This window comes from Neovison vison, chromosome 12 (assembly GCF_020171115.1).
Source record: "Neovison vison isolate M4711 chromosome 12, ASM_NN_V1, whole genome shotgun sequence".
In the NCBI taxonomy this organism is placed as follows: domain Eukaryota; kingdom Metazoa; phylum Chordata; class Mammalia; order Carnivora; family Mustelidae; genus Neogale; species Neogale vison.
Genome location: NC_058102.1, coordinates 6,779,928 through 6,800,998, shown reverse-complemented (window position 1 = coordinate 6,800,998; position 21,071 = coordinate 6,779,928). Strand labels below are relative to the sequence as shown.

The following is a 21,071-nucleotide window of genomic DNA, read 5'->3' as shown; positions in this document are numbered from 1 at the left end:
GGGAAACATTTCGTGAGATCAGTTTGTCTTCACTTGGCTTGAGGTTGGACTTCAGTCATTATTCCACGGAGTTTTGTGTTTAGAAGGAGTGATGAAGCTATCATGCCAGACCTTCAGGGACACTGTTCTGTATAGACCGTCTCCTTCATGTAAACAAGGTTTATTTTCATTTAACTAATTCCCTAGCTTTTCCCTCCTTTCTCCAGAAGGCATAAAACCCAATTCTATGAAAAGAGTGGGCCCTTCGTGCCTGAAGACCTCCCTACTGTACAGTGAATGCTTAAAGAATTAAGAATTTACATCTAAAGCACTAGCTGGTCTCTTGTCTTTTCAAACTTAAACTTCCTCCCTTTGAGGTTCCTAATCTCTTCTGTTGCTAACAAATAACAACTTTGTCTCTGTCTTTCTGAATTTGAATGTGATGGCCATAAACAATTGTGTTTGGGGCCTTAATATTCTGTAGGGTGAATGCAAGGTATAGAAGAGTAGTGGGGAGTCATTCAGGTAGAATGGTGCAGACCAGGGGCAGAGTGGCAATGCCACACCAAGATGGACAGATGTGGGAAGATTTGAGTGATAGAGTAGTTCTGCCAACTTAAAAATCACAACTAAGAGAAAACAGTTCTTTTAGTTCAATTCTTTGATACAGATATGGACACTGAAGTCCAGAAAGCATATTTGTCTTGCCCAAAGTTGCACGCTTAGTTACCATTGCAAGAGGAGTGCTCTATCTCGGTGCTTGTTCTACAGCTTCACACCATTCCTATTGTATTGCATTGTTCCAATAGTCTTGTGTTAAAAAAAAAAAAATCAGCTTGGGACACCTGGCTGGCTGAGTCCCTAGAGCATGTGACTCTTGATCCCCAGGTCATGAATTCAAGCCCTATGTTGGGTGTAGAGATTACTTACAAAAAGAAAAAAAAAAAAAAAAAGGCTTACAACCGATGACACATCTTTCTTTGGCAACTGTTTTTTCTCAGTGGTATATTAAAAAATGATGCATCTTGTAACTGACAGCATCTTAAACTTGAAGAAATACGGTAATCCTGAAGCTGTTACCATCCCTTTGCTTGAAGCCCTTTGGTGCTGTTCTGCGAATTGTAAAGGAAATAAGAATATGGACAACAGTTTAGTCTTCAAAGCGATTCCAGTATAACGTATCCCACCAGATCCTCCCAGTCACCGGTCCAAGGAGACCGCGCAGGTAGGATGGTTGACACGGGCTCTCTGGATCTTGGGGCCGGCACAGACACCCCCGGACCCAGCTCACGCACCCTTTCCTGGACGCTGCCTCATAAGAAACCGGCTCAGATTCCAGGCTTTTTCTGGTGGGGAAAAGTTATGCTCGCCCTAGGCGAAGCGAGAAATCCTTCTGGATCCTTTCTCCACAGGGCGTTAGCCTCCTGACCGGGCCAGGAAAGATGCAGGAAAATCCTGCTTGTAAATCCATTCCCGCTGGCAGCAAAGCAGCCATGCCCGGGCTACGACGCAGGGACCAAGAGGCGGATCCAGGAGGCCACTCACCTGCCTCTCAACCCTCCGTTGAGGGAGGCGGGGTCAGTTCCCCCGGTCCGTTCCCCCGTCCGCTCCCTTCCCCGCCCGCTCCCCCGCAGCATCCCAACCTAGACACCTCCGGGTTCTCGGACCACCGCCCCTCACGTGACCAGCCCCTTTGCCCACTCACCCCCCCACCCTCGTCCTTGCGCCATAATCTCCGCCCTCCCCTTCAAAGCCCCGCCCCCCGGCCTGGCGCAGGCCCCGCCCCTTCCCATCTGAGGGGCGGCAGGAGGGGGCCTGGAGAAAGATGGCAGTGAATCAGAGTCACACCGAGAACCGCCGCGGGGCCATCATCCCTTTTGGTGAAAGGTGCCTGAAGGGAAGCCGGGGGACGGGGAGGGGACTGTTAGAGCCGGGAGGAGGCCGGCGGGTGGGGCCGGCGGCTTGCAGACTCTCAACCAATGGGGACCTTTCCCGCCTTTTCCGGGCACCACAGGCGGAGCCCCGCCCCCTCCGTTTGAGCGCGCGCGCCCTGGCAGGCGTTTGGGGGCTCAGAGGTGGCGGAGGCTGGAGCTCGTGGCCTCGGTCAGGTGAATGGGCGGGTGCGCGGTGCGAGGCGCTCGTCGCCTCAGGAGAAAGGCGGGAGCGCACTGGTAGTAGTAGGGTGTCGCACCGCCCCTTGGGGTCGCGTGCGGCTGCCGTTGGGAGCGCAGGACCTCCGCGGGGTGACGGCGGCCGGGCGAGGGGTGAGGGGAAGCGGGGGCGCACCCCTCCGGGGCTCCCGGAACGCCGCGGCGGAAGAGGCGGGAGTGCGGCCCACTCTGACCGTCCCGGGCTGCGAGGGCCTCGCTCGCCCTCAGAACCTCCTGAAGCCCCGTTTCTATTCGCCCCCACGGGGGGCGGGGAGCTGACTGCGCTTCCTTTTACGGTAAAGATGCGGACCGGACCCCTAGGGAGGCGGACGCTGGCTGCGCGGCGCTTCCGGGTCCGCGCGGGGGCGGGCCCGCCTCTAGCTCCCCGCCCCACCTCGTGCCTCGCCTCCACGCCGCTCCTCTGCTCGGTTCCTCCCGCCCGGCTCTCCAGACTCCTGCGCGGTGCCCCCCCGGCTGGTGTCTCGGCTCCCACTGGCCCTCGGTCTCCTTCGCTGTCGGGGAGCGGGAGATTCTGACACCCAGTGCTGTGCTCCGGGGGGGACTGCGCGTTTGTCGGGAAGATCCGCTCAGACAGCCCCGAGTGCTGATGTCCAGATCTGTTTTCTCTGCTTCCTCCCCGAGAAAATGTTGTTGACAGATTCCTTCGTGCGGTGGAGGCCGTCGGTCTTCCCTTGTAGGAGGAGATGGTGGCCGGCCGCGTGCGAGGTCTCCCGGCTCAGCCCAGAGCGCTTTGACCTGAGCGCAGGTGGCTCTGTGCCCTGCAGTCACTTCGGATCTGGTGTTTGGGCATCTTCTCGCCGAGCGTCGGGTCTGTCCCTCTGCTTTTCTGTGTGTGGCTCGGAAGCAGGGCATGAAGCACGTTTTAAAAGATTGTAACAGAAACACTGATTTCATGGTCGTTCGAGTTACCTTGATGGGGTCCATTCTGTGCTCTTGAATGCTTGATCATCGCCCAACACCTGTAAGAGCTTCGTACTCATCCCTGCTCTATCTACAATGAGGATCAGCAGTGTTTCCCTTATTTCTCCGGGAATTCCTCAAACTGAAACAAAGAGAAGTAAATTGCTTGCCCCTGGAGAGCTTGGATTGGGGTCTGATGGTCTCAACAACAGGTGTCCCTTAGAAAGCAAAAGGACTGCTTCTCTGCCTTGTCCTCATCAGAGAACACCCACCCTGTCAGTGCTCTGGCTTCTTGGGTAGAAACTACGATATTTCTTTATTTTTATTTAATTCAATTTTTTTTATTTGATCATAGTTGACACACAGTGTAACATTAGTTTCAGGTGGACGACACAGTGATTGGGCTGCTCTGTAAATGATGCTAGGCTCACCCTAAATAGTCACCATCTGTCACCATACAAAAGAGCTTACGGTACTACAGTACCACTGACTGTTCCCTGTGCCGTTCCCTTTTATTCCAAACCTGGAAGGCTGTGTCTCCCATTCCCCTTCATCCATTTTACTCAACACCCCCCCACCTCTGGCAACCATTTCATCCTCTGTTTTTATTCTTTATGGGTGTTTATTCGTTTTGTTTTTTTGATTCCATGTATAATTGAAATTATATGGTATTCTTTGATTTATTCCACTTAGTGTAATACACTTGGTCCATCCATATTGTTGCAAATGGCAAAAAAAAAATCCCATTCTTTTTTATGGCTGCATAATATTTGTGTGTGTGTGTGTGTGTGTATCACATCTTCCTTATCTAATTTTCTATGGAGGAACACTTATGTTACTTCCATATCTTGGCTGCTGTAAGTAATGCTGCAGTAAACATAGGGGTGCATATATCTTTTCAAATCAGTGTTTTCATTTTCTTTAGGTAAATACCCAGTAGTGGAATCACTGGATCGTATGGTATTTCCGTTTTTTTTTTTTTTTTAAGATTTTATTTATTTATTTGACAGAGAGAGATCACAAGTAGACAGAGAGGCAGGCAGAGAGAGAGAGAGAGAGGGAAGCAGGCTCCCTGCTGAGCAGAGAGCCCGATGCACGACTCGATCCCAGGACCCTGAGATCATGACCTGAGCCGAAGGCAGTGGCTTAACCCACTGAGCCACCCAGGCACCCGGTATTTCCATTTTTAATTTTCTGAGAAAACTCCGTACTGTTTTCCACACTGTCTGCATCAATTTACATTCCTGCAGAGAGTGCACAAGTGTTCTTTTTCCTCTACATCCTCTCCAACACTTGATTTTGTCTTTTTGATGTTAGCCATTCTGACAGGTGTGAAGTGAGCTTTCATTGTGGTTTTGATTTGCATTTCCCTGATGATGAGTGATGTTGAGCATCTTTTCATGTGTCTTTTGGCAATCTGTATCTCTTATTTGTAAAAAAATGTCTATTCAGTTCCTCTGCTCATTTTTAAATGGGATTGTTTGAGGTTCTTTTGGTGATGATAGAAACTACTTTTTAAAACAAGGTTGAGAAGAAAATTGGTGTATTTTTACTTCTTTTGTCTATTCAGAATACACATTTGGGAATTTTATCACACTGTAGCTGTGTTCTGGGGAGGTTGCTTCCCCCGCCCCCCCCAGCTAAGTTATAATTGAACATATAGGACTCTACTGGTAAATAGGGAAGACACTGAGTTTTCTTTTTTTAACCAATATTCTAAAATTGTGCAGATAGTACCATATGTGTTTATTGTAGAAAAACTAGAAAAAAAATTAAATTACCCCAGATTCCAACATCCAGTGCTTTTTACATTTTGGTATGTATCCTTCTGCACTTCCTCCCAGGGAAATATGAGCAACACCCCCACACCCGAGACTGCTTTGTAATTTGTTTTCCTCACTTACCAATGTATTGGTAATGCTCTCCAGTATCAATACCTATATCATTATTTTCAATGACTGGTATTCCAGTATTCATGAATCTTTGTTCAAGCTCCTCTCCGGCATGTTCAGGGTATAATTTGTCATTGCTATAAACATTGCTTCAGTGAACACTTTTGACGTCTTATCTTTGCCCACCTGTCACAATGTTTCTTGGGGATATGTTCCTGAAAGTGGAACAATGGAATCAGAGGATACAGACTTTTAAAAAAAGAATAAAATGTATTTTTAAAATATTAAAATTCTGTCAAAAAATAATAAATTCTGTCAACAAATGTATGTTGAAAGATATATTTTTGCAAAGAATTTTTTTTTTAAAAGATTTTATTTATTTATTTGACAGACAGAGATCACAAGCAGACAGAGAGGCAGGCAGAGAGAGGGAGAGGAGGAAGCAGGCTCCCTGCAGAGCAGAGAGCCCGATGCGGGACTCGATCCCAGGACCCTGAGATCATGACCTGAGCCGAAGGCAGCGGCTTAACCCACTGAGCCACCCAGGCGCCCCATGCAAAGAATTTTTTTTTTAAAGATTTTATTTATTTATTTTGACAGAGAGAGATCTGAGTGGACAGAGTAGCAGGCAGAGAGAGAGAGAGAGAGGGAAGCAGGCTCCCTGCTGAGTGGAGAGCCCGATTTGGGGCTTGATCCCAGGACTCTGGGATCATGACCTGAGCCAAAGGCAGAGGTTTTAACCCACTGAGCCACCCAGGTGCCCCAGATTTTATTTATTTATTTGATAGACAGCGATCACAAGTAGCCAGAGAGGCAGGCAGAGAGAGAGGAGGAAGCAGGCCCCCTGCTGAACAGAGAATCTGATGTGGGGCCCAATCCCAGGACTCTGGGATCACGACCCAAGCTGAAGGCCTAGAAGATTTAACCCACCAAGCCACCCAGGCACACGATATACTCATTTTTAAAAGAAAGATTTTAGTTATTTATTTGACAGAGGGCAAAGCAAGGGTGGTGGCAAAGGGAGAGGGAGAAACAGGCTCCCCACCGGGCAGGGAGCCCCATGTGGGGCTCCATCCCTGGATCCTGGGATCATGACCTGAGCCAAAGGCAGAAGCCCAACCTGCTGAGCCACCCAGGCGCCCTTTCAATATACTCATTAAGTATAGTCCTCATGCCTACTGTACGTTGGATCTCTAAACTTATTCATCCTACATCACTACAAATTTGTACCTTTTGACCACCATCTCCCCATTTCCCCCATTCCCTGAGTCCCTGGTAGCCACCATTCTACTTTCTGCTTCTATGCATTTGCCTTTTTTTCCTTAAGATTCTACATATAAATGAGATCATACAGTACTTCTCTTTCTCCAGGTTATTTCAGTTAGCACAGTGTTCTCAAGGTTCATTCATGTTGTAGCATGTGACAGGATTTCCTTCTTATGACTGAATGATATGTATATATAAATACCACATCTTCTTCATCCGTTCATTCATTGACCGGCAAGTAGGTTGTTTCTCTCTCTTGGATATTGTGACTAATCCTGCTGTGAACATAGGAGTGCATGTTATCTCTTTGATACCCTATTTTCATTTCCTTTGGATATGTACCCGGAAGTGAGATTGCTGGATCATATGATAGTTCTATTTTTATTACGTTGATTGATATTCATATGTTGAACCATTCTGTGTTCCAGGAATAAATCCCACTTGGTTATATGTATAGTCCTTTCAATGTACTGTTATACTCCGTTTGCTAGTATTTTGTTTAGGATTTTTGCATCAGCGTTTTTTGGAGATGTTAATCCATAGTTTTCTTGTCTTGTGTCTTTTTCTAGCTTTGACATCAGGGTATGCTGGCCTCAGAGAAGGACTTTGGAAGTGTTCCCTTCTCTTCAGTTTTTGGGCAGATTTTCTGGGGGATCAGTGTTAGGTATTCTTTTAGGGTTTGGTGAATTATCCAGTGTAGCCCTCTGATTCTGGGCTTTTCTTTGCTGGAAGTTCTTGGTTACTGATTCAGTGTTTTTACTTATTATTGGTTTGTTCAGGTTTTCTATTTATTAATGAATTAGCTCCTAGGAATTTGTCCATTTCTTCTAGGCTATCCAATATGTTGGCATACAATTTTTCATAGTATTGTCTTATCCTTTTTTTTTTCCCTGTGGCTTCCGTTGTAATGTCCTTTCATTTCTGATTTTGGTAATTTGAGTCATCTCTTTTTTTAAGTAGTTAATGGAGCCAAGGATTTGTCAGTTTCATTGATTAAAAAAACGACTTAGTTTCACTGATTTTTTTTCTGTTGCTTTTGTGTTCTCTTTTTTGTTTATGCCAGCTCTAATCTTTATTTCCTTCCTTCTACTAACTTTGGGTTTGGTTTGTTCTTTAGTTTCTCGAGGTGTAAAGTTAGGTTGTTAACTGGAGACAAAATAGTGTTTGATATCCTTAGCCAAATGGGTTGTGAAATTTATTATTATTATTTTTTAAGATTTTGTTTATTTGGGGGTGCCTGGGTGGCTCAGTGGGTTAGGCCTCTGCCTTCAGCTCAAGTCATGATCTCAGGGTCCTGGGATCGAGTCCCAAGTCAGGCTCTTGCTCGGTGGGGAGCCTGCTTCCTCCTCTCTCTGTCAAACAAATAAATAAAATCTTTTTTTTTTTAAGATTTAAAAAATCTTTTTAAAAAAGATTTTTAAAAAGTTTATTTATTTATTTGACAGAGAGAGGGACACAGCAGGAGAGGGAACACAAGGAGCAGGAATGGGAGAGGGGGAGGCAGGCTTCCTGCCGAGCAGGGAGTCCTCCTACATGGGGCTTGATCCCCATGACCCAAGCTGAAGGCAGATGCCCAGCAACTGAGCCACCCTGGCACCCTGGTGCTGTGAAATTTCATTTGCAGTTTTTACCTCTTTTTTAGAAATTTGTTGTTTCCACATTATAACATTTACCAACATGATGAAAATTCATTCTTTGTTTCACTGTACTGTACTTTTCACTGAAATTTTGCAGTCACTTTGCCATCCTGTAGGACAGTGGTTCTTGGTCTGGGGTGATTTTGCACCCAGGGGACATTTTGGTTTTCACAATTTGGTGTGGAGGTGGGTTTCTACTGATATTTGGTGGCGAGAGACAAGGGGTGCTGCCAAACAATCTACAAAGCACAGCCCAGAACAACAAATAACTATCAAACCCAGTCAATAGTGCCAAGATTGAGAAACCCCGTGTATTATATGCTGACCCAAGGACATGACAGAATGAAATTGCAAAGAGTACTCCTGCCTCCTGAATATTTCAACATGTCTAGAGCCAAATTTATGTCCCTACTTCCCAATAAGCTTCTTTTTCTGGCTTCCCTATTTCTTTGGAGGCAAAGATCACCTTTTATTTCTCATGACTTTTTGTCTCCCAGATCCAATGAATTACCAAACTCATGGGATTCTTTCTTCACAGTTTTTAAAATTTGATTAATTGATTTATTGAGGTTTTACACTTAATATATAAACCTACTTTTTTACTGAGGTAAAGTTCATATAACAAAATTTGCCATTTTAACCATTTTTTTAAAAATGGTTTTATTTTATAGAATTAAGACATATGATGGAGTTCTTAGCATAGAAATATCTTTCTTCTCAGACACAAGGTATCATTCTTTCCTTTTTTAAGATTTTATTTATTTATTTGACAGATGAAAGTAGGCAGAGAGGCAGGCAGAGGGAAAGAGGGGGAAGCAGGCTCCCCACTGAGCAGAGAGCCTGATGCGGGGCTGGATCCTAGGACCCTGGGATCATGATCTGAGCTGAAGGCAGAGGCTTAAACACACTGAGCCACCCAGGCACCCCCCATTTTAACCATTTTAAAATGTACAATTCAGAGGCTTTTAGTATAGTCACAATATCATGCAATCACTACCATTGTCTAATTCCAGAACATTTTCATCACCCCAAAAGAAACTGTATTTATTAAGGAGTTGCTCAACATTCCTCACTCAACCCAGCTTCTAAGAAATTATGATCAAAAGAACATCCAGACAGAAAATAATAAAACAATAGAGGATCTGAACAACACTGGTGGACCCAATTGGCCCTAATAGACACGTGCAAAACCCTCCACCCAACAACACATAATATACATCCTGGGCTTTTTTTTTTTTAAGAGTTTATTCATTTGACAGATATCACAAGTGGGCAGAGAGGCAGGCAGAGAAAGAGGTGGGGGAAGCAGGCTACCCACTGAGGACAGAGCTTGACACGGGGCTCGATCCCAGGACCCTGAGACCAGGACCTGAGCTGAAGGCAGAGGCTTATTTAGCCCACTGAGCCACTTAGGTGCCCCATCCTGGGCTTTTTTGTTGGAATTTTTTTGGTTACTGATTCAATCTGTTATAGTTCTATTCAGATTTTCTTTCTTATTTTTTTAAAAAAGATTTAATTTATTTATTTGACACAGAGAGACACAGCAAGAGAGGGAACACAAGCAGAGGGAGTGGGAGAGGGAGAAGCAGGCTTCCCGCTGAGTAGGGAGCCCGATGCAGGGCTCGATCCTAGGACACTGGGATCATGACCTGAGCCAAAGGCAGCTACTTAATGACTAAGCCACCCAGGTGCCCTGTTTTCTTTCTTTAGTCCATTTTGGTTGTCTCTAGGAATTTATCTGTTTCAAATAGATTATCTAATTTTTTAAAAAGATTTTATTTATTTATTTGACAGACAGAGATCACAAGTAGGCAGAGAGGCAGGCAGAGAGAGAGGAAAGGAAGCAGGCTCCCTGCTGAGCAGAGAGCCCACTGCGGGGCTCCATTCCAGGACCCTGGGATCATGACCTGAGCCAAAGGCAGAGGCTTTAACCCACTGAGCCACCCAGGTGCCCCAGATTATCTAATTTGTTGGCATGTAATTTTTCATGTATTTGCTCATAATCCTTTTTTTCCCTATAAATTCTGTGATAACATCCCCACTTTTATTTCAAATTTTAGTAATTTAGGTTTTCTTTCTTTTTTTCTTAGTCTAGGTAAAAGTTGGTCAATTTTGCTTAAAGGATAAAGAATAAAATTTTGGTTTCATTGATTCTTTTGTTTCTATTCTTTATGTTCACTATAATCTTTATTATTTCCTTCCTTCTGCTAGCTTTGGGTTTAGTTTGGTCTTGTTTTTATAGTTTTCTAGTGTGGAGAATTAGATTATTGGTTTGCTGTTCTTAAAAAAATTGCAAGCATTGGGGCGCCTGGGTGGCTCAGTGGGTTAAGCCTCTGCCTTTGGCTCAGGTCATGGTCTCAGGGTCCTGGGATCGAGTCCTGCATAGGGCTCTCTGCTCAGCGGGTAGCCTGCTTCCCCCCATCTCTCTGCCTGCTTCTTTGCCTACTTGTGCTCTCTGTCTGTCAATTAAATAAATAAAATCTTTTTTAAAAATTGCAAGCATTAGGGGCGCCTGGGTGGCTCAGTGGGTTAAGCCACTGCCTTCGGCTCAGGTCATGATCTCGGGGTCCAGGGATTGAGTCCTGCATCGGGCTCTCTGCTCAGCGGGGAGCCTGCTTCCTCCTCTCTCTCTGCCTGCCTCTCTGCCTACTTGTGATCTCTGTCTGTCAAATAAAATTTTAAAAAAATTGCAAGCATTAAAAACTATATATTTCCTTCTTCAGCACCACTTTTGCTGCATCTCGAAAGTTTTGTGTGTTTTCATTTTTATTCATCTAAAAATTTCTAATTTCTAGTGATTCAATTCTGTTTTCTAATTTCACTTGTGATATCTTTTTGAATCATTAGTTGTTTAAGAGCATTTTGTTTAATTTTCACGTATTTGTTAATTTGTCAGGTTCCCTCTCTTATAATTTCATTCCATTGTGGTCAGAAAAGATACTCAATATGATTACAGTCTTCATAAATTTAGTGAGGCTTGTTTTGTTGCCTAACATATAATCTGTCTTACACAATGTTTCATGTGTATTTGAGAAGAATGTGTATTCTACCTTTGTGGCTGAAGTGTCTTTATGTTAGGTCTAGTTGACTTTTATTAAATGTATTCATGTTTACATTCGTAATGTCTTTTTGATGATTGGCTCTTTTATCATGATATAGTATTGTCTCATAATAATTTTTGTTTTAAAGTCCATTTTTTGAGGCACCTGTGTGGCTCAGTGGGTTAAAGCCTCTGCTTTTGGCTCAGGGCATGATCTCAGGGTCCTGGGATCAAGCCCTGCATCAGGCTCCCTGCTCACTGGGGAGCCTGCTTCTCTTCCTCTCTCTCTGCCTGCCTCTCTGTCTACTTGTGATCTCTGTCAAAGAAATAAATAAAATCTTTAAAAAAATAAATAAAGTCCATTTTTTTCTGATATCAATATAGCTCCTGCAGCTCTCTTTTGGCTACTGTTTCATGGAATATCTTTTTTCTTCCTTTCACTTTAAACCTATTTGTGTCTTTGGATCTACAGGAAGTCTTTTATAGACAGCGTATACTTGTATCATACTTTAAAAATGTATATTTTGCCAATCTCTGACTTTTAATTGGAGAGTTTGATTCACTTACACCTAATATAATTATAAGGAAGGAATTAACTTCTGCTCCTTTGCTATTTGTTTCCTCTATGTTTCAGTTCCTTCATTAATGCCTTCCTTTGTGTTCAATAGATATTTCCTAATATGCTATCTTGATTCCCTCCTTATTTCTTTTACTGTTTGTGTTTTAGTTACTCTCTTTGTGGTTGTCCTAAAGATTACATTTAACATCTTGATTTATAACACTAGTTCAAATTAATACCAATTTAGTTGTTTTTTAGAGATTTTATTTATTTACTTGAGAGAGAAAGAGAGCAAATAAGAGAGAAAGAGAGCATGATTTGGGGGAACAGAGGGAAAGGGGTAAGCAGATTCCCCACTGAGCAGGGAGCCCTACACAGGTCTTGACCCCAGGACCCTGGGATCATGATCTGAGCCAAAGACAGACACTTAACTGACTGAGCCACCCATGTGCCCCAATACCAAATTTTAATTCTATGCAAAAAATGTGTTCCTATATAGTCTGTCCCCTTATACAATTATTGCCTCAGTTTACATTTTTATACATTGTGTACTAATCACTGTAGATTTACAATTATTATTTTATGCAGTCGCCTTTTATTTCATATAGGAAGAAATGAAGAGTTCCAAACCAAAAATACATTAATACTGACTTTTATGTTTACCTATGTAGTTAGCTTTACCAGTGTTCTCTGTTTATTTGTAAGGGTTTAATTTACTGTCTGTGTCTTTTTATTTTTATTTTTTTATTTTTTATTTATTTTTTATTTTTTTTTAAGATTTTATTTATTTATTTATTTGAGAGAGACAGTGAGAGAGAGCATGAGCGAGGAGAAGGTCAGAGAGCGAAGCAGACTCCCCATGGAGCTGGGAGCCTGATGTGGGACTCGATCCCGGGACTCCAGGATCACGCCCTGAGCCGAAGGCAGTCGTCCAACCAACTGCGCCACCCAGGCGTCCCTATTTTTATTTTTTGAGAGAAAGGTTGGGGAGGGACAGAGGGAGAGAAAGAGGCAGGGGAAGAGAGAATCCCAAGCAGGGGCCACACACAGCATGGAGCCTGATGTGGGGCTCAATTTCACAACCCTGAGATCATAACCTGAGCTGAAATCAAGAGTTGACTCTTAACTGACAGCCTTCCAGGTCCCCAGAGTCTTTTTATTTCAGGCTGAAGGACTTCCTTTGGCATTTCTTATAGTTCAGATCTGCTCGTGATGAATTCTCAGTTTTTGTTTACTTGGTAATATTTTAATTTCTCCTTAATTTTTGAGGGATGGGTTTTCCCAGATACAGAATTTTTGGTTGACAGATTTTTTTTTCCTTTTAGCACTTTGCATATGTCATCCCAATAGCCTCCATAGTTTTTTTCTTTTCTTTAAAGATTTTATTTATTTGAGGGGTGCCTGGGTGGCTCAGTCCATTAAGCATCTGTCTTTGGCTTGGGTCATGGTCCCAGGGTCCTGGGATCGAGATTCATGTTGGACTTCCTGCTCAGTGGGGAGTCTGCTTCTCCCTCTTCCTCTACCCCTCCCCCCTGCTCATGCTCTCTCTCTTTCCTGCTCTCTCTCAAATAAATAAATAAAAATCTTTAAAACATTTTTAAAAATAATAATAAAAAAAGATTTTATTTCTTTGGGAGAGTGAGAGAAAGCACAAGCAGGGGGAGGGGCACAGGTACAGGGGCAAACAGACTCTACACTGAGCAGGGAGCCCAATGTGGGGCTCAATCCCAGGATCTTGGGATCAGGACCTGAGCCAAAGGCAGCCACTTAATCAACCAAGCCACCCAGGCACCCCTGCCTCCCTAGTTTTTGATGAGAAGTCAGCTATTTGTCTTACTGAGGATTCTTTGTAAACGATGATCCTTTTTTCTTGCTGCTTTCGAGTCTCTGTATCTGCTTTTCAGCTGTTTGATTATAATATGTCTTGGTGTGGGTCTTTTTGAGTTTATCCTAGTAGGAGCTTATTGGATATGTAGATTCATGTATTTCATTAAAATGGAGGAAATTTTGGCCATTTTTTCTTCAAGTATTTTTTATGTCCCCTTTTTTTTTCTCCTATCCTTCAGGAAGTCTCATTATGCATTTGGTTGTAAGCTTGATTTTGCCCCACAGGTCGATTATACTCTGTTCATTTTTCTTCATTCTTTTTTTCTGTTACTTGGGTAGTAACTGTTATTTTTAATTGACCTATCTTCAGGTTCACTGATTCTTTCCTTTGCCTGCTGAAATCTGCATTAAGCCCACCACTATTGAATTTTTCACTTTACTTATTGTAATCTCCATCTTCAGAATTTCTATTTGTTTCATTTTTCTATTTCTATCTATTTATTGATATTCTCAACTTTTTGAAACATTGTTCTCATTATTTCCTTTGGTTATTTTAGACATGGTTTCCTTTAGCTCTTTAAGCATACTTAAAATAGTTTATTTAAAGTCTTGGTCTTGTGGGTTGCCTTGCTGGTTCAGTCAGTAGAGCATGGGATCCTTGATCTTCGGGTTGGGAGTTCGAGCACCACGTTGTACTTAGAGTCTCACCTAACAGACAAACAAACAAATAACATCTTTGTTTAGTTAATCCAATGTGTGGGCTTCCTCAGTACAGTTTCTATTAGTTTTATTGTTTAATGTTCCCAGAAAAACCTATGGGCCATACTTACTTGTTTATTTGCAAGCCTCGTGATTTTTTATTGTTGTTGAAAACTGGACATTCTGAATATTAAAATTTGGCAAATCTGAAAATCAGATTTTCTGTCTTAGGGTACATTGTTGCTGCTTGTTGTAGTTATTGTTTAATAGCTTTCTGAATTACAAATTTTATAAAGTTTGTACTCTTTGTCAAATGTGATCACTGAAGTCTCTTTTATGTTAACTTAGTTGCCAACTAGTGATTTGACTATTTCCTTATAAATCTGTACCAAAATAATAATAATAATAATAAAACCTTCCTGCCTTTGCAGATGGGAGCTGCCTGTATGTTTAGAGCATGTTTTTGTCACTCAGCCATGTAGCTTACAGCTCTGTCTTAGCTTTCACTTCCTGCTTGAGAAGAGCCTTACTGTCAACCAGAGGTAAAAGTTTTGGGCCTTCTCAGTTTTCTTCTGAGCATGAATCCAGCCCTGGGCAGATATGCATATGGTTTTCTAGAGTTCCATGAATATGTCAGAGCTTTTCAAAGCTGTTATTCACTAAAGCATCTCATCAGCCTTTCCTCCCTAACTTTTCAGTTTTGTTCATTTGCACTAAGTATCATCTTTTCCCCAGACAGCAGCAACTAATACATTTACCTTGAACTGTTTTTGATAAATGCACCCTGGGTAGTCACCTGGGTAGTCAGGCACTGACTGTGCCTGAATTAGGCACACACCCTTTGAGCGAGCCCCTCAGGGAGCTACCAGACAAGTTAAAACAACCACAATTCTTTGAGAATAAGGTGTGTTCTGCTCTCTTTGGTACTTGGCACTTAGACTAGGAATATGAGTTATTTTATTTTTTACATTTATTCAGAAATAGTCTGCTTCACCAGAGTTTCATTGGGAGAGGGAGAAGTGGGCTTCTCACTGAGCAGGGGGCTTGATACAGGGCTTGGTCCCAGGACCCTGGGATCATGACCTGAGCCATAGGCAGACACTTAATTACTGAACCACCCAGGCACCCCGGAATGTGGGTTATTTTTAAGGCTGTTGTCAAACTGGGGATTGGAGGATGGTACCAGGGTAAGTTAGAGTGTCAAAAAGCTCTCTTACTGAGACTCAGCTATTTTTTTCTTGATTAAACATTATCTTAGTTGCTATAAGGTTTTGGTTAGATTCCAGAGTTCTGAACTGAGTTTTGGAGTTCCCTATTTTTTTTAAAGATTTATTTATTTATTTGAGAGAGAGAGAGAGGAGATGCAGAGGGAAAGGGAGAGAGTGTCCTAAGACGACTCTTCACTGAGTGTGGACCCTGACTCAGGACACAATCCCAGACCCTGAGGCCACAACCTGACCCCAACCAAGTCCAACATTCAACAAGTTGCACCACCCAGGCACCCCTGGAATTCCCTATTTTTTCTGACATTTTTGCTGGCATCCTATATTTTCATTGCATATTAAAAAGCCCTTTTTATCACCACATCACCACCCCAATTCCAGTTCTTATTGTGGCACATCAGGAATATTTTAGGGTTTCTTTTTTTTTTTTTTTTTTAAGATTTTATTTATTTATTTGAGGGAGAATGAGTGAGAGAGAGCATGAGAGATGAGAAGGTCAGAGGGAGAAGCAGACTCCACAAGGAGCTGGGAGCCCGATGCGGGACTCCATCCTGGAACTCCGGGATCATGACCTGAGCCGAAAGCAGTTGCTCAACCAACTGAGCCACCCAGCGCCCTATTTTTTTTTTTTTAAGGTCATCTCCATACCCAGCATAGAACTTGAATTCATGACCCCAGGATCAAGAGCTGCGTGCTCTACTGACTGAGCCAGCACAGTACCCCTTAGGGATTCTTATACCTCTCATATACCCCCCTCCTTGATCATGTGACTAGCCTGCTGAGACAGCTGTAGCTCACAGTTTCTCCTTGCCTATTAAATAGTTTCAGCATGACTTTCCAGCTCTATCTCACTCTTCTCCTGACCCCAACACTCCCATGCTGTTTTGCTGAATCCACACAGGTAGCCGGATCCCAAGTGTGCAATTTGCTTCTCACTGCATACATCATGGATGCTGCTCTTGCATCTCCATACATGCTGTTTGCTCCCTATCCGGACTGTACCCTGCCTTCAACTCTGCCTCCTGAAACACTGTCCATATCTTTTTTTTAAAATATTTTATTTATTTATTTGACAGAGAGAGAGATCACAAGTAGGCAGAGAGGCAAGCAGAGAGAGAGGAGGAAGCAGGCTCTCTGAGAGCCTGATGCAGGGCTTGATCCCAGGACCCTGAGATCATGACCTGAGCCAAAGGCAGAGGCTTAACCCACTGAGCCACCCAGGCGCCCCAACACTGTCCATATCTTAAGAATCAGCTCACACTTTGATCTTTCTATAAAGTCATTTTTAATCACTTTGACCAAAGCTAATCTCTCCTTCCACTAAACTGCTATGACATTTTTGTGCCAGTAATGTGATGTATGTCATATTAGTACTTGCTGTATTATTTATTTATTTATTTATTATTATTTTTAAAGATTTTATTTATTTATTTGACAGACAGAGATCACAAGTAGAGAGGCAGGCAGAGAGAGAGGAAGGGAAGCAGGCTCCCCACTGAGCAGAGAGCCCGATGTGGGGCTCGATCCCAGGACCCTGAGATCATGACTTTGAGATCATGACCCACTAAGCCACTCAGGCACCCCAATACTTGCTCTATTATTTATATTCATGTTTTAATTCCCACATTCTGTCCATAAATATTTAGTAGCACCCATTGTTTGCTAGAGCTACAGTGGAAAGACATTGTCCTTAATGATCATAGTTAAGACATTGAACAAATAAGCATGTATGTATTATAGTAATTACTGAGAAAGAGAAGAAACCCGTTAAGATTCTGTGAGCGAGAAAAGGATGAGTCCAAGTTTCTCAGGTTAATAGTGAGGGGAGAACATGACAGGAAGAGGACACAACTTGCCTGAGAAATCTGAGAAAGCCCACTGTGTGCCTTACTGTCTCTATAAGAGCCAGAGAAATATTTCCATTACCACAGTGCTTTATACTTACTGCACATAAAGAATAAAAATTAGTGGGCTGCCTGGGTGGTTCAGTGGGTTAAGCCTCTGCCTTCAGCTTAGGTCATGATCTCAGGGTCCTGGGATCAAGTCCTGCATCGGGCTCTCTGCTAGGCAGGGAGCCTGCTTCCTCCTCAATCTCTCTCTCTCTCTCTCTCTCTCTCTGCTTGCCTCTCTGCCTACTTGTGATCTCTCTCTCTGTCAAATAAATAAAAAAATCTTTAAAAAAAAATTAGTGAGACGGTAAGAAGATTAAGAAGAAGAAGAAGAAGAATGTAAATTAGATAAGAAAAAAAAGAACCCCGAGCACTGGGGTGGCTCAGTCAGTTAATCCTCTGACCCTTGGTTTCAGCTCAGGTCACGATTTGAGGATCCTGAGATCAAGCCCCACGTAGGGCTCCCAACTCAGTGAGGAGTCTGCTTCCCTTCTTCCTCTCCCTCCACCTCTCCCCCTGCCTGTGCATGCTTTCTCTCTAAAATAAATAAATAAATCTTTAAAACAGTTTAAAAATTTTTTATTAACATAAAATGTATTATTAGCCCTAGGGGTACAGATCTGTGAATTGCCAGGTTTACACACTTCACAGTACTTACCATAGCACATACCCTCCGCAATGTCCATAACCCAACCACCCTTTCCCTACCCCCCTACCCCTGGCAACCCTCATTTTGTAATAAATAAATGAATCTTAAAAAAAAAGAAAAAGAAAAAAAGAGAAACCGGTGATAAAATGGGAGAATAAGTGAGCAGTCAGAGAATAATATCATTTAATTTCCTTTCAATTTCAATAAAATAATGGCAACAACAGCAGCAGATAATGTTTTTCGAGTGCTTACTCTGGGCTAGGAACTATGCTAAAAGCTTTATGTGTGTCATTTTATATAACTTTTAAATTGAGTGGTGTCTGCCCTTTCTTTTCTGCAGTGTCTTGACTCAGTGTCAGGATGTAGAACTCTCCTTCCCACAGCAACCAGAGGGATCCAGTGTCTTCTGTGGTACAAAGAGGGGAACAGTGTTTCTTACTTCATACCGGGTAATTCTACTTCTTCTTTGATCAGATTAATCGCACATTTGTATTCCTTAAAATGGAGAGAGGGTAAATGTTAACTTTCAAAGTGTTTTAAAACATTCACACTTTTATGATTTTCCATGTTGAAGAATATGGAAGAAAATGGGTGATGTTTCCCAATTAGACCAGGACGTCAAAGCAGCCTTGACCTTAGAATTGCTCTGCTATGTCCCAATCCGTGGACAAACTGTAGTCCTTCTCTGAAATTTCTTTCCTCTCGTAGGTGATCTTCGTGACTTCACACACAGTCAGTGACCCCATGTGTTCTTTTATGATGCCATTTGATCTGATGAGTAACTGCACCGTTGAACAACCAGTCTTTACCCCCAACTTCATTAAAGGAATCGTTCAGGCAGCCCCAGATGGTAAGTGTTACCCCTCAGAAGTGGTTTTTTTGTTTGTTTGTTTTTTCTCAAAAGCTTCCAGAAGATTTAAGATTCAGACTTGGCTCATGCTGGAATTCAAAAAAAGGTGCCCTGCTCCTTTGGGTAGTGCTTCTCTGTCTGTCTGGGGCGGTCCTCTCTGGCCAGTGGTTCCAGCACCTTAGTGAGCGTGTGTCATTGCTTCCCCCAGGTGGCTGGGAAGGACAGGCTACCTTTAAATTAGCCTTCAGAAAAGGAGGTGCCATCGAATTTGCCCAGATGATGATGAAAGCTGCCTCTGCTGGTGAGCACTGCTAATAAGGATTCTAAATGCTGTGGGGGGTTTGAGGCCTGTGGAGGCAAAGTAGGACTGTTACTCACCCGGTCAAGACTTTGGCCTCCGAGGTCAAGCAGTTCGTAGCTGCACGTGTATGACGCAGGCATTTCCTGAGCCTCCCTACCACGGGACACGTACCACACCACAGGCTGGGAGCAAGATTAGTCAGTCCCTCCTTGTCTTAAAGGAGTTTGCAGTCAGGAGCTTGTACTCAGACACCTGAATGACTAATTTTACCTGATAATCTCTTGTCCATTTAAATGCTGGTCTCCTATCATTAAGTAGTCTCATTTTCAGCTCTGGAAGCCCCAGTTGCCCGAGTTCTTTTTCCTCTGTCGTGCCTTTTTGTCTTTTCTCCTCTCTGGCTTTGCCTTTGCTTCTCTTAGCTGTAGTTCCCATTCTCATGAGAAGAGGGAAGAGGTATTGTCAAGTGCCACAGCACTGATCTAAAGTATGTACCAGATAACTCTTTTTGGACTGTGAATACAAATAATCCTTTTACGGGGTACCTGGCTGGCTCAGTCAGTAGAGCATGTGACTCTTGACCTAGGGGTTGTGAGTTCAAGTCCCATGTTGGGTGCAGAGCCTACTAAAATAAATAAATAAATAAATCCCTTAATGATATATTTTTATTCAATCTAGCCTCATTTCATACCCCTCCTCTCTCCCCTTTTGTACTCCAATCTACTTGGACTTCTGTGTGCCTTGTTCTCTCATCTCTGCGCCTTCATGTTATTTGTTCTTTCTGGTAATTTTATTTACTTATCTATCTATCTATTTTTATTTTTTAAGTAAACTCTATACCCAATATGGGGCTTGAACTCATGACCCCAAGATCAAGAGTCACCTGCTCTTCTGACTGAGCCCACTAGGTGCCCTGAAATTTGCTCTATTTGGAATGTTCTTTCTCTTTCTCTGTTGCCTCCACCTCCAACTCCAATCTCGTTAAGATGAACACCATCTAGTTGAGATGGACATATGCAAATATGCCATAACAGAGGCATGGAGAAAATGCTGGGGACACAGAAGAATGGAATGAACGTTCTAGCTCAGAAGACTGATTGGATTATGATACTATAAACCATAGTGAAGAATGCAGGAGACAGCCTATGTTGGAGTTCAATTTTAGATATACTAACATTTACTGAACACTTACCATATAGTGGGCAGTGTTCCAGACCCTTTACGTGTGTCAGTATTTGTTTTTTTGTTTTTGTTCTTTAAAATTTTTTAAAAGATTTTATTTATTTATTTGACAGAGATCACAAGTAGGCAGAGAGGCAGGCAGAGAGAGAGGAGGAAGCAGGCTTCCTGCTGAGCAGAGAGCCCAATGCAGGGCTCAATCTCAAGACCCTGGGATCATGACCTGAGCCGAAGGCAGAGGCTTAACCCACTGAGCTACCCAGGTGCCCCTACATGTGTCAGTATTTGTAACCCTCACAAAAACTTATGATGTAGCTATAGTCATTATCCCCAGTTGATAACAGGAGAAACTGAGGCAGTGATGGTTATACATTGTCTCAAGACTGTAGAGATAGAGAGCAATAGAGCTAGAATCTAAACCCTAAACCTCTTCTTGCTCTTTTTCCGAAATTTTTAAAGAAAAATAATCTTATTTATGGAGAAGTTGCAAGAATATTGCAACAAGGGGTGCCTGAGTGGCTCAGTGGGTTAAGCCTCTGTCGGGCTCTCTGATTGGCAGGGAGCCTGCTTCCCTCTCTCTGCCTGCCTCTCTGCCTACTTGTGATCTGTCTCTCTCTCTCTCTCTCTGTCAAATAAATAAATAAAATATTTTTTAAAAATATTGCAACATCGGGCTCTCTGCTTGGCGGGGAGCCTGCTTGCCTTCCTCTCTCTCTCTGCCTGCCTCTCCATCTACTTGTGATTTCTCTCTGTCAAATAAATAAATAAATAATCTTAAAAAAAAAAATATTGCAACAAACTCATGGACCATTCATCTAGATTCACCCATTATTAACATTTTCTCACCTTTGCTTTATCTTGTTCTTTTTTTGCTTTGTTTCTACTTAAGTATTTGGGAATAAGTCACAAAGATCATTTCCTTCATCCCTAAGTATTTGGATGTAAATCTTCTAGGAGCAAGGGTATTCTCTTATTTACCCTCAGTCTGCTTTTCAAATTCAGGAAATGTAACA

At 42.8% G+C, this 21,071-nt stretch overlaps 1 protein-coding gene across 1 annotated transcript in view; it reads left to right on the top strand.

Moving 5' to 3' along the window:
* Positions 1-1,804: 1,804 nt before the first annotated feature.
* The window catches only part of WBP2NL (WBP2 N-terminal like), a 31,329-nt gene continuing 12,062 nt past the window's right edge, over positions 1,805-21,071 (top strand). The window contains exons 1-4 of the mRNA XM_044229247.1: positions 1,805-1,866; positions 18,072-18,180; positions 18,440-18,581; positions 18,790-18,882. Coding sequence (XP_044085182.1) covers positions 1,805-1,866; positions 18,072-18,180; positions 18,440-18,581; positions 18,790-18,882 — 406 coding nt within the window. The remainder of the gene's footprint in view (positions 1,867-18,071; positions 18,181-18,439; positions 18,582-18,789; positions 18,883-21,071) is intronic.